This window comes from Lygodium microphyllum, chromosome 3 (genome assembly GCF_053477565.2).
Source record: "Lygodium microphyllum isolate KBCC chromosome 3, Lygodium_microphyllum_v1.1.10, whole genome shotgun sequence".
In the NCBI taxonomy this organism is placed as follows: Eukaryota; Viridiplantae; Streptophyta; class Polypodiopsida; order Schizaeales; family Lygodiaceae; genus Lygodium; species Lygodium microphyllum.
In genome coordinates this window covers 141,560,128-141,574,604 of record NC_141137.1, presented here as the reverse complement: position 1 = coordinate 141,574,604, position 14,477 = coordinate 141,560,128, and the positions used below count along the sequence as shown (strand labels likewise).

The following is a 14,477-nucleotide window of genomic DNA, read 5'->3' as shown; positions in this document are numbered from 1 at the left end:
ATGGCGTTTTATCGTTGCGTTAGGCCCTTTTTCCACCACGTTCATTTGCCATTTGACATCCAAAACATACACAAAGAAGCGGCGAAAGTCAAGTCTGTATATGTCTTGGATTGTGCCACAATAATCATCAATTTTTCCATTGGCTCCCTCAAAGCTACTAATGACACCGCAATCTTGTGTATTCCTCTTTTCATCTATTCTTTGTGTTCGAAAATGCTTGCCTTCACACCATATAGCATTGAACATAGTGCACTGGACCAAAATATAAGCAATATCTATGTAAGCAATTAATGTGAATAAATATGAAAAGCCAATCACTTACAAAGAATGCAAATTTACATTTGTTCTATGTACCTTTAACATGCATCCTCGTGCATACTCCCATTCTTCCGCCGTGATATGCAGCCCCTCATCTCTCTCTGCTCTCTCCATTTCCTCATGCAACCAATCAACATGAATATCATTCGGAAGTGTTGCTAGATGCTTAGGGTACGCCTTACGAGAGCCATGTTGCCTCCGAAAGAGAGCTTTGTCTGCTTGCCTTTTTGTCTTTGCATCCTCGTATCTTGTAACCCATCTGCTCATCACATCACTATTAAGGATGCAAGTGAAATTAAGATCATCAATCAATGTTCTCTCAATTACTTTGCTCTGTCCTTTTCCTTGAGGCACAATAGACGTCATCCTCAAGTCCTCTTCATTGCTCCATAGTCGCGGCAAAGAGCTATCCACCTGATCAAGAAATTCTGATATATATACAAGAGACTCTTGTATCAACCAACCCTCAGCCATGCTTCCTTCGGGCCTTGCACTTTGCCTCACAAAGTCTTTTAAGGTCTTCATGAAGCACTCTAGGAAGAACATCCAACGGGCATGCACAGTGCCACATAAAGAAATTTCATCCACTAAATGCACAATGAGATGTAGTTGACTTGTGAGAATGGTTCGCGGAAAAGTCTCCTCTACCATACAAACCACCTCCACTGCCATAACACGCGCATCATCCAATGTGGCTGGATCAATTGCTTTGGAACTAACATATCTGAAAAATAAATGCACAGTACGTTATACCTCATGCACATTCATTTTGCAAGGTATAATGAAGGGTGATCTTACATGGGATTTACATACCTCACAAGCTCGCCCATCTTATAAATACATCTTTTCAAACTCCTGTCTGCACAATGGTCGATGCTAGTAGGTAGTATGAACTGCGCACATAACAGCACATGTATATTTGGGTTAGGGCATTACAAAATTTAATTTCAACCTACAATAATTGGAAAACACTTACTTGGAGCATCTTGTGCCAATCGTGGGACTTCAACCCATGTAGTTGCTCAACCCCTCTTTTCTTAGTGGTTGTAAACGCTCCCTTCAACGATCTCATGCATCCAGTGGGAGTACGCAAAGTGGTGATGGCTTGCTTTACCTGCTTCTCCTCCTTCTTTGATATAATCCAGGGAGCAGGCGGAAGACGAACGTGCCCACCCTCCTCTCGTGGCCAAGCTTGACGCATACGTCCTGCGACCTGCAAGTCCTCCCGTACGCTAACATTGTCTCTTTTACCAATAACATGTTCCCAAATACTAGATCCCACATTCTTGAAGATGTGCATGGGATCAAGAAGATGGTTGATCTTGAGATGGGTCCAATATGGTAGCCGGAAAAAAATGGAGTACCTACACAAGGGATTGCAGACTGTCATCTTTATTCCAACTTTAGAGACTACACAAAACAAGATTGAAAACAATGGAGATGTACCTGTTCATGCCATCTGGAGGAAGAACATTTGAAGACTCCCAAATACGCTTCCAATCTTTTGCACGAAGTGTCTGTGGATGAATGTTCCTCTTACTAGGAGCATATTTAGGGTGATCTGATGGGAGAAATCGATGATGATTATCGAATATGGTCTTACACAAACCATCAGCATACTCATGTACCAATGAAGGGCCACATATAGGACATGCATGTTTACCCGATGTCCTCAAACCTGTTAAAATAAAAAAAAAGTTAGAATAATAAAGTCAATAGTTATAATTGATATAGCTAGTAGTATTAGAGTCGGGAGGTAGTTAGAATTCTTACCAGAACAATCGCTGTATCCTGGAAAGTCATGCATTGTCCACATCAACACTGCTTTTAAGTCGAAGTGTCGAGAGGAGGGAGGCCTACTAATGTCCACTACCGCAACACCTCTCCATAGTTCCTCCAACTCATCAATCAACGGTTCAAGATAAACATCCATATGCTTGACTTTATGTTTCCCTGGAATCAGAAGGGATAACATAAGATGTCCCTTCTTGATCGCCATTGATGGTGGAAGGTTGTAATTCACCAACACAACCGGCCACACGCTGTATGCGGTGCTCTTGAAACCAAACGGATTCACTCCATCCATACCTAGGCCAAGTCTCAAGTTTCTGGGCTCTGTTTTAAAGCTGGGCCACTCATCTTGTGTCTGCAGGAATTCTCCACATGCCATCATCCGATCGATGCGAGGAATGCCATGACATGAGCTCTGCTATGGATTTGCACTTGAACATGTGTTTGATGCGAGGAATTATAGGAAAGTGTCGCAAGACTTTACGAGGTACATCAAAACTCTTCACATCTATTCTATACCTTGCTTCACCACAAGTGGGACACTGTCGAGCCTCCTTATGCGTCCCACGAAAGAGAATGCAATCATTGACGCATGCATGTATGCGATCATAATCCAATCCTCCAAGAGATGTCACATAGCGCCTCGCTTTGTCTCTTGAGGTGGGTAGTCTATTCCCCTTTGGAAGCATGTTTGATAATAGCCTGCATCCAATATCATCAATTAGCCCATAACCCTAAACCCTATACTGTAAACCAAAAACCACTAACTCAAATTTGCAAGTTACAATGCTTACTTCAATAATGCGTCAAGACTTGCATTGCTCCATCCATAAACTGTTTGTATATTGAGCAGTTCAAGTGAAGCACGTAAAATAGAGAATGTGCACCCTTCAAAAACCGGTGTCGATGAAGCGTTGTAGAGATGCTCTTGTTCCATATCATTATCATCCACACCTTTGCGATCATCCCTAAAAAGATTCCGCACCATGTCATCAAACACTTCCTCTTCCACAACTTCGTGGGGTGCAGGGCTATTGTCATCCCTTTCCCACTCATCTCCGACAACAGATCCCGAAGCTCCAGCATCATCTCGTCGACGCTTTGCATGCTCTCGCCGTGCGTATGGCACCATGTTAGGGTGTGGTACTGCATCATGCTTCAATCACAGTATATATATTACAACGCGCTCCATTAATTTGCACACCATGAGTTATTTTAATACTTTCAATTCACATCTTCTCACCTCTAAACCTGTTTGAATCCATTCTCCATACATCGAGATGTGATTCAATGTAATTCGACGCGCTCGTACAATGCACCCTTGACATCGATTACACGTACACTTGATCCTTTGTGCCAGCCACACGTCGCGATCACGATGACGCATTGTCTCATCCTCACCAGAACTGCTTGAAGAGGATGATGACATGCTATGTCCAAAATAACCAATACAGAAGTAGGATCAGTTTTTAGTGAAATCATACACATCCTATGCACAAAACAATGGATACACAAGAACAATCAGTTTTTAAAAAAAGTATAAACAGTCTCTGTGTCGCGTGTACAGGCGCGTCTACAATGTATTCTGCTGCGCTTTTACACGCGCTTTTACACGCGTGCTTTTTGCGTTTACCTACCGCGCGCGTCGCTTTCTTTCTTTCAAAAGCCACACATCAAAACACTTCTTCTTCTTCTTTCTTTGTCGCTACAGTACCTCTGCCTCCAGCTCTTCCAAACCCCCGAACCTGCCTCTTCCAACCAGCCTTCTCCCTCTTGGACTACCCAAAAGAAGCAAAGGGTGCAGACAACACAGAAAGGGAGAGAGAAGCAAGAATCAACGAACTCACTTTTCAAAGACTTTTCAAAGAGGTTGGTTGTCGTTTGTTTGTTTTGGCAAATGTGTCGCTTTCTTTCTTTCCACCCATGCTATGTGTACTTGAAAGCGACAGAGGATAGAATTCACACACATTGTATATGTGCTTAACTATTTATTTCTTGACAAACGACATCCGTCAAGATAGAGGAAAGAGAGAAGAAGGAACCCTTGTGTATGTGTTTAGTCATTTCTCCCTTGATGGACAATGTCCGTCAAGATAGAGGAAAGAGTTTTTGTTTTTCATGAATTTCGTCACTAATTCGAAATGAACTTCTTCTTTTGGCTTATGATCTTCTACTAATTCGATGTTTGGTATTGTAAGAGATATGTTTATTTTCTAGAATGGTAGATATATGTTGTAGGTTATATATTGTAGGAGATATATTGAGGAGATATATTGTAGGAGATATGTTTATTTTTTATATGCATGTTTTGCTTGGTTCATTGAGGCGGAATTTCGACGCTTTGCAGATTCTTCATGGATCCAGGCTCTTCCTCCGATCCGTGGGCATACGCCACTTGGATGATGGAGATGATAAACCATTTTGGGCGCCATCCTAATCCAGTGGAGCTGACAGAGTATATGTATGCCCATCCTCCTCCTAGACTCCCAGGTCACACCGCGCCCCCAAGTACACAAGCCTCTCCACTGCCGTCTATGCCTGCGAGTCCGGCGAGACGTACCCCTGCGCATACACGCTCACCGAGGAGACACACCCCTGCACGGACACACTCACGCACACCCTCCTCTGTACCGTCACGTGAGGGCTCACGGCCACCATCACGTGCTCCCTCACAGCCACAGTCACGTACACAGTCACGTGCAGCCACCCCTAGTCATGGCTACTCCCGCAGTACAGATGAGAGCCCACGCCGCAGTAGGGAGAGCGGGAGTGGAGGATTATGCGGCGGGTGCTTTGGTGGGAGGGGTAGTAGGGCACGCGGTGAGAGAGGGCATGGAGGGAGGCATGTACGAGGAGACAGTGAGGAGTCGGAGGAGGCGAGAGAGGTGGAGGGAGAGATTTTCTACGATGTTACGGATAGGGGCGGGGTAGTCATGGATGCGAGAGGGAAAGAGGTGATGGAGTATATGCGGGGGGTAGTTTCAAACATGTATAGAAACTGTTTTGTAAAATTTAAAGATCAGGATAGCCGGTTAGTTAGGGAGGTCCTAGATAGTGTACATAGTCAGTACCCCAATCCCCCACGAGCGACATTCTCAGATGTATGGGGAAGGATGCGAATAAGGGAGATCTTAAGTAATAAAAGATCTCACCTTAAGAAACTCGCGTACGATGATGGGGTGAATGTAGCTGCGGGTGGCTATCCTTGTGAGAAACCTACCACTGCCCACAAACGCGAGTGGAAGGAGGCAAAGAAGCGCGCAGAGGGAGGCGTGAAGAGCAGGCAGCATGTGGAGGCACGACGGATCCAGATGGAGACCATTGGATCGTCGCATTTCAGATCTGGCGGCGTCGAGTCGTGGGAGGCAGAGTTCGTAAGTAACTTGCCTCTTTATTTGATTGTTTGCCAAATTCATTGATTCTATGATTGTTTTGATCTTACAAACTATCTTGATTATGTTACAGCGACGGGTTATGGGGAGGAGGCCCACAACCCACGAGATTGGGTATGCTCGCCGCAATAGCAGACGTGACACGTGGGCCATCTTCAGAAACGAGGGACGTATTACGGATGCGCAGTTTGACGCGGCCATGAGACCATACGGTCGACAGGTACTTGAAAACTCTAAATGAATGATTTCGGTTTATTTAATTGCATATATATGTATACTTACATACGGTATATTTCTTGAACAGGCACAAGCTGCTGATGCTCCTGCCCCTGATGATCCAGCCGCCACTGCTGATGTTCGTGCCACTGCTCCTGGTGGAGGCGAGCACCACTCATCGGAATATACCGATGCGAGCTCCTCTGATCATGGAGAGAGCACAGGGTCCTCATCATCCTCTGATTAGCTTTCAGAATACTATAGGATGTGGTTGTACAAATTTTTTTTGTAACTGAAGCCATGGGCTTTTTTGCACCTAGCTCCCTATTTGACTTTGTATATATTTGTTCCTAATTAAAGCCATGGGCTATTTTGACATATGGACTCCCTTGTACACAAATGTATAATGTATTGACAATGTATTGAATCGTGAGTCTTGAGTCGTATATTAAGTTTTAGATAGTAATATTGAATCGTGTATTCATAGAGAGTGAGTCTTGATTCGTGTCTTGAAATCTAAATCACTCTTTTTTTATGGTGCAATGCACCAAAAAAAAAATCCAGAGAGTGCCTTTGGGTGGCTGGATGCTGGAACAGCATCCAGGCACCCAAAAGCACTCTCTGGATTTTTTTTTTCCCTCTGTAATCGCATGTATAAGCGCGTGTCATCTGTCAAAATCGCGTATATTTGCGCGGATAGTCTGTTAGATTCGCGTGTAAATTTGCAGCAAAACTGCGCAGAACGCGTGTATGGGGTCGTGTATTCGCGCGACTGGCTGACACTGTACACATGCTTTTACACGCATGTCTCTGGCCGCGATGATACATGCGCTATTACACGGGCCCGACACTTTTTTTCCCAAGTCATTTTGTGCGGCTAGGAGCGCGGGTATGAGCCCGATCCCTTGTAGTGACTGTAAGAGGTTTACATCTAGTTTGACTTCGCAAAGAGAACTTGCTAAATCAAAATCATGATAGGTAGCCAAAGCTCTCTTTTCTCACCAAACCATTCTTTCTTTTGGTCTCGGGACCGGCTTTGGTGCTTCTTTTTTAGCTCTTGCCTTCTTTCGTGGCACTTCCTCATCCTTCTTAGGATCGACAGGCCTTAGAGGTCCACCTTCTAAGCCAAGATTCAGGACTTGCGTCCCCTTATCCCCTTGCTTAGGGTTTTCCTCAATCGGTTTTGCATTATCTCTATCACCCTCTTTAGCCTTTTGGCCTCTTGTCACGGCTCGTAGGTTAGAGGTTTCAGTGCCATTGACGGGTACAGCCTCAATAAGGCTAATTCCATTGCCTTGTGGCAAATCTTCTATAGAGGTCTTTCCCCTTTGCAATATTTGTCTTGATCCATCATTTTGCTGGAGGTTATTACCTTGCGCTCTATGATTAACTGGACCTGGTTGTTTACTCCCTTGTTGGAGGGAACTAATCTTACTCCAACAGGTAGCGGCTAAGTGGCCCGACTTCCCACAAATATCACATTTAACATTTGGGCAGTTTCTAGGGAAATGTTATCCGCCACACCACTTACAGCTGAATCTTGAGGGACACCCTCTTCAAGGCGTCGACTCCCTATCAGATTCTGTTGCTTCTTCAAGAAATTGATGTCAACAACTATTTGCCGATATTGTTCAGAAATCATGTCAGTGTAGTGCTTCAGCATATCCTTAACTTCACTGAGGACATTCAAGGCACTCGACTCATAGCCTTGATCATCTATCCGTCGTTCCATTGGCCTAACAATTTGATTGGGCATTGGTTATTGACTCACAGGAACAACATTAGGGTTCGAAACTTGGCCTCCAACATTTGGTGGAGCCAACTGACTAGCCATAGGCATAGTCACACTGGGAGGAGCTAGCAGGAAATGTACATTTTGAACCATGATTCCTCTCCCATTGGGGTTATTCATAGGCATCCCTTGGCTTCCATTTATCAATGGTAAATTTCCTCCAGGTACTAAACCCGCATTAAGATTTATTCGAGAGGAGTAGGTCATTTGTAATCGTGACTCTACTCCTTCTGCCCACGTGATGGCGGTGTCTATATCAGCCAAAGCCACATTGCTCAATTGTACCTGAATATTGAAATCCAATCCATGCAAGAAGTATTGCAATTGGGTAGCCGGCGGAATAGGAATGTAAGTTTTTAACTTACGAAACACTTCCTTAAGCTTCTTGGCATAGGCTTTCACATTCTCATGGGGGTCTTGGCGTGTTACATTCAAAACACACAACCAGTATTGGCCACCTCTTTCAAGGGCATATTCTCCTCAGAAAGCTACGTAAAATTGGTCGATTGTAGTGATGGTTCCACTTTCTATGCTATGATACCATACTGCAGCCCTTCCTTTTAATGTCATGTTAAAGAACATCATAAGATGTCCCTCATCTTGGATGTGGTAATTAAACATTAGTCTTTGGAATTCACAAATGTGAAACTCCCCATCTTCTTTGACTAACCCATTAAAAATGGGCAAAGGCACTCCTAAAGCTGGTAAATCCAACGTCCTACAGGAATTGCAATGGGTTGTGCCATGACGACAATCGGATTGACAATAGGAGTTTGGACTGATGGAATCACACCCCCACTTGAAGTGGGTTGACTTGGTGAAAGAGAGGAAGAACTTGTGTTCCTCCTGCATCTAAAGGACTATGTGCAACAGTTGGGTTACTAAGACCACTGCCTCTTATGCGTATCGGGCTACTCCTTTGAGGAGAATAACGACTTACAATCTCCAATCGCCGTCTAGCCCTCCCAGCACGTTCTTCTTTTTGTATTTCGGCTTGACGGTCCTTGTCAGAGGATATAAACCAACTTTTTGGTCCCTAAAAACCCTAGATTCGAGAACCACCACTTGTTGGTAGCTCTCGGCAGAAGCACCATTGATGGGACCTCAAATGGGCCGACACTGGCTATGGCACAAGCCGGACCTCAGGCTCATAACAGACCAACACACCCTCACGGCCTCGCGGGCCAGGAGCGTCTATCTGCTGCTACTAAAGGATGAATTGTCCTAAAGCTTAATCTATGTGTCTATAGTTTTGTAGTTTTGTAGTCCAACGTTTCCGTTTCTATAAACTCCACAGAGGGAGAACCTCTACACATTGGCAATAAATACCACGATAATCACATACGTGGGAGGCAACCTCTCGGTCGAATCACCGCCGCCCCACTGCAGCTCTCCTACATCGCAGGGATTAGCCCCTTGATGCACTGCTGCTCAACATATAAAACAAATGAACAAACTCCACTCTTCATTTTGAAAGTTTCTAGGAGATACCATCTGTCCTTACTAAATAATCCCCCAAGAAACGAACGTCTATCCTATGGCTTAGGATGCCTTTTCACACTCAAGCATGGGTCATTGTCATTGAAAACAAGTGCTACGCATCCAGGCCTTTTATTCGGATACCATGGTTTCATGCACATGCAAAGGTGAATGATTCCAAAGTGCTCAAACATAATTTTCAAATCAGCAACGTGCTTGTGTACAACCAGGCTTTTCAATGCTTATTCACTAACCTGTTGCGGCGATGGAAGGATAGCACCGAGATAACACTCATACTACTATCCTCTTAATTAAAGTACGATGAACTCTAGGTCATGATACGCATCAGAAAATCAGTAACAATCAGCATGCAAATCACACCATTCAAACCTCCCAATCCCCTACGTTTAGATATTGCTTTTGTTGCATAGGTGTAGAGGTTCATTTTAGCACGTTTTGATGTAGAAAAAGCAATAAATCACAAACTTTAATAAAGAGATAGGGAAAATTGAGGCTAAACCTCATGCTTTGCCACTACCATACATCCACAAACAATCATTATATTTTTCTTTATTTTTTCGAGATGTATTTTTATTTTTCTCCTTATTTTTCCCATTTTCTTCATTCATTTGGCAATAAAATAGGCTATTTTATGATTTTTCTTGTTCCAATCACTTCAGCATACTAACATTCAATTTATCTTCCATATTCCCCCCATGTTCCCTCTTTTTACCCACCCGAAACGGAAAAACTACCATTTTACCACTTAAAAACCGCATTTCGAGTTTACAGGAATTAAATAAAGCATGTAAATCATTGCAAAATCAAAATTTTCTGATACACAGCAATTACTCATAATGCAACCAGCACACAAACAAATTTTCATCCAATAAGAACATAATTATCATCATAAACTATCAAAAATCCTTCATTTTCCTTCATAAAAATGGCCATATCGTGTTTTTACGTAACCCGAGACGCTTTGAATGACTGCATAACTAGCCATCGAAGCCTCCATTGCTCTCTTCACCAAGATTAATATGTGATTTGGTTACCACCAAATCAGAATGAGGGTGGGTGATGAAGTCAAAACAGCTTTTCGGATTGACCGTGGCTTGTACCATTTCCTTGTCATGCCATTTGGGCTCACTAATGCACCCGCCACGTTTCAGAGCTTAATGAACAAAATATTGCAGCCATGGCTTTTCCAGTTTGTGTTGGTATTCTTTGATGATATACTCATTTACAACAAGTCACTGCATGAGCATCTGAAGCATGTCAGGAAATTTTTTTATGTAGTAAGAGAGCACCGGCTATTTGCCAAAGAAAGCAAGTGTGTCTTCATGCAAACAGAGGTTGAGTACTTGAGACACATTGTTAGTGAAAAAGGCATCCAAGCTGATCCTAAGAAAGTGCAATGTGTCTGGGAGTGGCCCACCCCCACTACCACTACCTCCTTGCGTGGTTTTCTTAGCCTCTCCTCTTTTTATCGGAGATTTATTTGCCATTATGCCACAATTGCAGCCCCGTTAACAGACAGGCTGAAAAAAGAGGCTTTCCTATGGGATGAATTGGCTAACTGCAGTTTTCAGCAGTTGAAAGACTTGCTCACTTCAGCCCCCCATCGATGCCCCGACTTTTCAAAGGATTTTACCATCTAGTGTGATGCTAGTGGACGGAGTATTGGTGCAGTCTTGCTGCAAGAACACAGGGTAATAGCATTTGAGAGCCAAAAATTGGATGATAAAGAGAGAGAGTTGCATGTCTATGATCAGGATCTGTTGGCAGTCATTCATGCTATAAAAAAGTGGCATCACTACTTGTATGGAAGTAGATTTAAGGTGAAAAGTGACCACTATGTACTCAAATACTTCTTGACTCAGCCCAACCTCACTCCCAAACAACATAGATGGGTGGCTACCCTACAAAACTATGACTTTGAGATTACCCACACTCGTGGCAAGGACAATGTAGTGGCTGATGCACTCTCTCGCATGTGGGCATGCAAGGTTTCATCCATCACTGAACTCTACCATGATTGGATTGAAGAGCTCCAAGAGGCATACTTTCTTGATGCTGAATTCAGCCCTCTTTTCCAAAATTTACATCAAGGTGTCATGGATGAAAACTCCCAATATCAGCTCCACAACGGCCTCATTTGGATCCATGGCCGTATTGTGATTCCCCGTGCCTCTCCTTTCACCCAAAGGATCCTTGAAGAGATGCATTCTTCACCAATTGCTGGCAGCTTAGGGGTCTTCAAAACATATGACCGAGTTTCAAAAAGATTCCATTGGAAAGGCCTATGGCGGGATGTTAAAGACTTTGTGTCTAGATGTGTGCCTTGTCAACAAAATAAAGATAGCACTCTTAAACCGAGTGGATTGTTGTAGCCCTTACCTATCCCCAAAGGAAAATGGACCCACCTTACCATGGATTTCATCACTGGTTTACCTACAACCAAGAAAGGTTGGGATAGCATCTATGTGGTAGTTGACCGACTCACTAAAGCAACCCATTTCATCCCTACAAAATCTCAGTTTACAGCATCTCAAGTTGCCACTCAGTTTATGGAGTATGTTTTTAAGTTGCATGGCTTACCCCACGTCGTAGTACATGACCGGGACACCAAATTTATGAGTCTGTTTTGACAGACAATTTTCACCTCCATGGGGACCAAATTGGCTCCGTCTACAGCCTATCATCCCCAAATGGATGGGCAGAGCGAGCGAGTCAATAAGTGGCTTGAAACCTATTTGCGACATTTTTGTCATGACGTGTAGAATTCTTGGGATGTATGGCTGCACTTGACTGAATTTTCTTACAACAACTCCTTTCATCGAGCATTGGAGTCTCTCCCTTCGAAGCATTGTATGGTTATTGGGTGCCCCAAACGTGATCTTCAATGAAAAGCTCAACCCCCTTGGAAAAGAAGAGTTGGACCGCATGTAAGCTTTACTTCAACAATGCAAGGTAAACCTCAAAAGGGCTCAAGAGCACATGAAGCTCCATGTTGATGCAAAAAGAAGACCCCTTGACTTTCAAGAGGGTGAATTGGTACTCCTCAAGGTCCCCAAGTGCCGTTATGCTACACTAAAGGACGGTTCTTGCAACAAGTTAGCATACCGTTAGTATGGGCCCTACAAAATCATTAAGAAGGTCAGGGACTTGGCTTACCATCTCCAACTCCCTCCCACTACTAAGATCCATAATGTCTTCCATGTGAGCCAATTGAAACCTTTTATTGGCACTCCCAAAGATTATGTAGAGGAGCTACCACCCATAGATGAGGAGGGCCTTATCCAATATATTCCTAAAGCGGTCATTGGGCAACGTGAAAAGCAACTCCACACCCATTCCATACATGAATACCTGATCAAATGGCAAGGCCTACTAATAATGGAAGCCTCGTGGAACCTAGCATCTATCTTGGATGAATTTTCACACCTCAAGGAGGCCGTATTGGTTGGAACTTAACCATGACATTTGTTTTGGGCTGCAGTCTGCGTCTAAACAGCCACCTGTTTTGCACCAGTTTTGGTCCTGGTCCATTTTCAGCCCCATCCCCCATTCATGGACTAAAAGTACACCTCGAGGGCTCCGTGCCAACACCTTACTTGCCCCAATCGGAGTTCGCTAGAGGAAGTTATGGTTGTTTTTCTCCAGCCATACCATCTGGGACAACACACTAGTAATTCCTGGATAGCCCTCTATTTTGTGACAGTTTTGGTCTTGACCTAATTGCAGCCCCGCCCCCCCCTCCCCCCCCTCCCCACATGGGCTGAAAGTACATCTCATGGGCTCCGTAATGACATCTCAATTGTCCCATTTGGAGTTTCTCACACAAAGTTATGGCTGATTTCCTACAGTACACCCTTACAGGACATGACCACATCCCTTGTTGTTTAGGACAAAAACTTTATGAGACGGGATGGTTTGTAATGAATGGGGATCATGGGAACATGGCATGGGAACATAGCAGTCACATTGACGGTATATAAGGTGTAAGAGGGTATTTTGAGGCATCACAGAAATTATCCAAAAAACTCTCTTTTCACCTTCTCAAGCTTCCATGGCTTCTTCTTCTTTCTCTTCTTCTTCTTCTTCCTTTTTCGCTCTTTCTCTCTCTTCTTCTTGCCTTTCTCTCTCCTCTCCCTCTTCTCCTGCAATCCTTCTCTCTCTCCTTCCCCTTAGTTAGGACAGTTAGGTCTCTTTCATTACAACTGAAAACAAAAATATTTCAATAGTCTAGCAAAACAAGATCTCATAAAATCTAACAAAATATCATATTACTTACTTTTCATTCTATGTAATTAGAAGAACCTACAAATTTTCAAAGTCAATTGAATTGAACCAATGGTAAAATGTAGTTGCATTAAACTCACTCCTCATATAGTATGAGATATGTAATGTCCCCACCCATTACTTAGTTTATTTTAATGTGCACATTCCAAAGAAAATTGATTTATGTTGCACATTTTTAAAAACTAACTCTAATTATGAAACTGACTCTCATTATGAAGATATTTGTTATTATTAATCAGGTATTATATACCAGTCCATGGTGGAAGAATGACTCAGGACACCCTTCGCAGACTAGCTTATTAAAACTATGTTTGTAGTATAGAACAATAAAAAGAAATAGCCTAGTGGATAGTCAATTGGCAATTAAGTGCACTTGGTGACAACATTGACGAGATGGGTAACCTCCCAGGAAGATTTTCCTACGAGTTAGTGGGCGCTTCTCACGCGCAACCAATGGTACCAATGAAGCCTTCGTAGCACGTTGCCAAGTATGCCAAGGCCAAGATGCCAAGGTCTATGCCTTGGTCGCCGCCTTGGTCATGTGGCTTGGAGTGACGCCCATCTGACCATGCAGCACGCATTGCATCCTCGCCCACATATTCATCAATTTATATCTTCACGCTACAAAAATGGAGCCTCTCCTTGACATCATTAATGATGTCGTCAAAAACACTAAAAGAAAGTGTTCCCTCTTTGTCGTCAATGATGTCATCAAAACACTAAAAATTAGGTGCCCTCTCTTTACCCCCCCACCCCCTCATTATTATATAAATAGGGATAGAGTGTCATGTCAATGACACAAAACGATCAATGCAGAAGTCTCTTAAATGCTGCTATTGATGTGACGAAGCTCTGTTGCAATCAGCCAAACCTCTCTTTCTCTCTTCTCTCTCCAGTCTTACATGAAAGTGCTACCCAAACCGATCAAGCTTCTTTCATGGCTCCAAAGAGACGTCAAGATGATGAGCGAGGTCACACTCAAATAACTCCCCAATGTGAAGAAGTAGTCACGATTGAAACACAAGCGGAAGTTAACCTCGAATCCATTTAACCCAAAGGATAGGCTATTCCACAACAAACTGAGGTTGCGGTTATAAACCATAATCATGATGGATGGCCAAACGGAGATAATCAGGTTAGTACATAAGAAAAGGATCATGATTAGTTAGAACTTACTTAAATTT

The 14,477-nt window shown here is 43.3% G+C and overlaps 2 protein-coding genes across 2 annotated transcripts; one reads left to right on the top strand and one right to left on the bottom strand.

Moving 5' to 3' along the window:
* Window positions 1-2,899: 2,899 nt before the first annotated feature.
* Window positions 2,900-3,538, bottom strand: LOC148038966 (uncharacterized). Its single transcript, XM_087675515.1, has 2 exons — window positions 3,353-3,538; window positions 2,900-3,265 (listed from the first exon to the last, which is right to left on the bottom strand). Exons 1-2 carry the CDS (start codon window positions 3,536-3,538, stop codon window positions 2,900-2,902), a joined length of 552 nt encoding a protein of 183 aa, XP_087531641.1.
* A 1,504-nt stretch (window positions 3,539-5,042) lies between these two features.
* On the top strand, window positions 5,043-5,964 carry LOC148038965 (uncharacterized). Its single transcript, XM_087675514.1, has 3 exons — window positions 5,043-5,483; window positions 5,575-5,721; window positions 5,806-5,964. Exons 1-3 carry the CDS (start codon window positions 5,043-5,045, stop codon window positions 5,962-5,964), a joined length of 747 nt encoding a protein of 248 aa, XP_087531640.1.
* The last annotated feature ends 8,513 nt before the right edge of the window (window positions 5,965-14,477 follow it).

Excerpts from the sequence above, each read along its gene's own strand:
- LOC148038966 (XM_087675515.1), bottom strand. The coding sequence starts at position 3,538 with ATGTCATCATCCTCTTCAAGCAGTTCTGGTGAGGATGAGACAATGCGT. Across the intron at positions 3,266-3,352 it reads GGATTCAAACAGGTTTAGAG|CATGATGCAGTACCACACCC; the intron begins GTGAGAAGATGT and ends CTGTGATTGAAG.
- LOC148038965 (XM_087675514.1), top strand. The coding sequence starts at position 5,043 with ATGGATGCGAGAGGGAAAGAGGTGATGGAGTATATGCGGGGGGTAGTT. Across the intron at positions 5,484-5,574 it reads AGTCGTGGGAGGCAGAGTTC|CGACGGGTTATGGGGAGGAG; the intron begins GTAAGTAACTTG and ends ATTATGTTACAG. Across the intron at positions 5,722-5,805 it reads TGAGACCATACGGTCGACAG|GCACAAGCTGCTGATGCTCC; the intron begins GTACTTGAAAAC and ends TTTCTTGAACAG.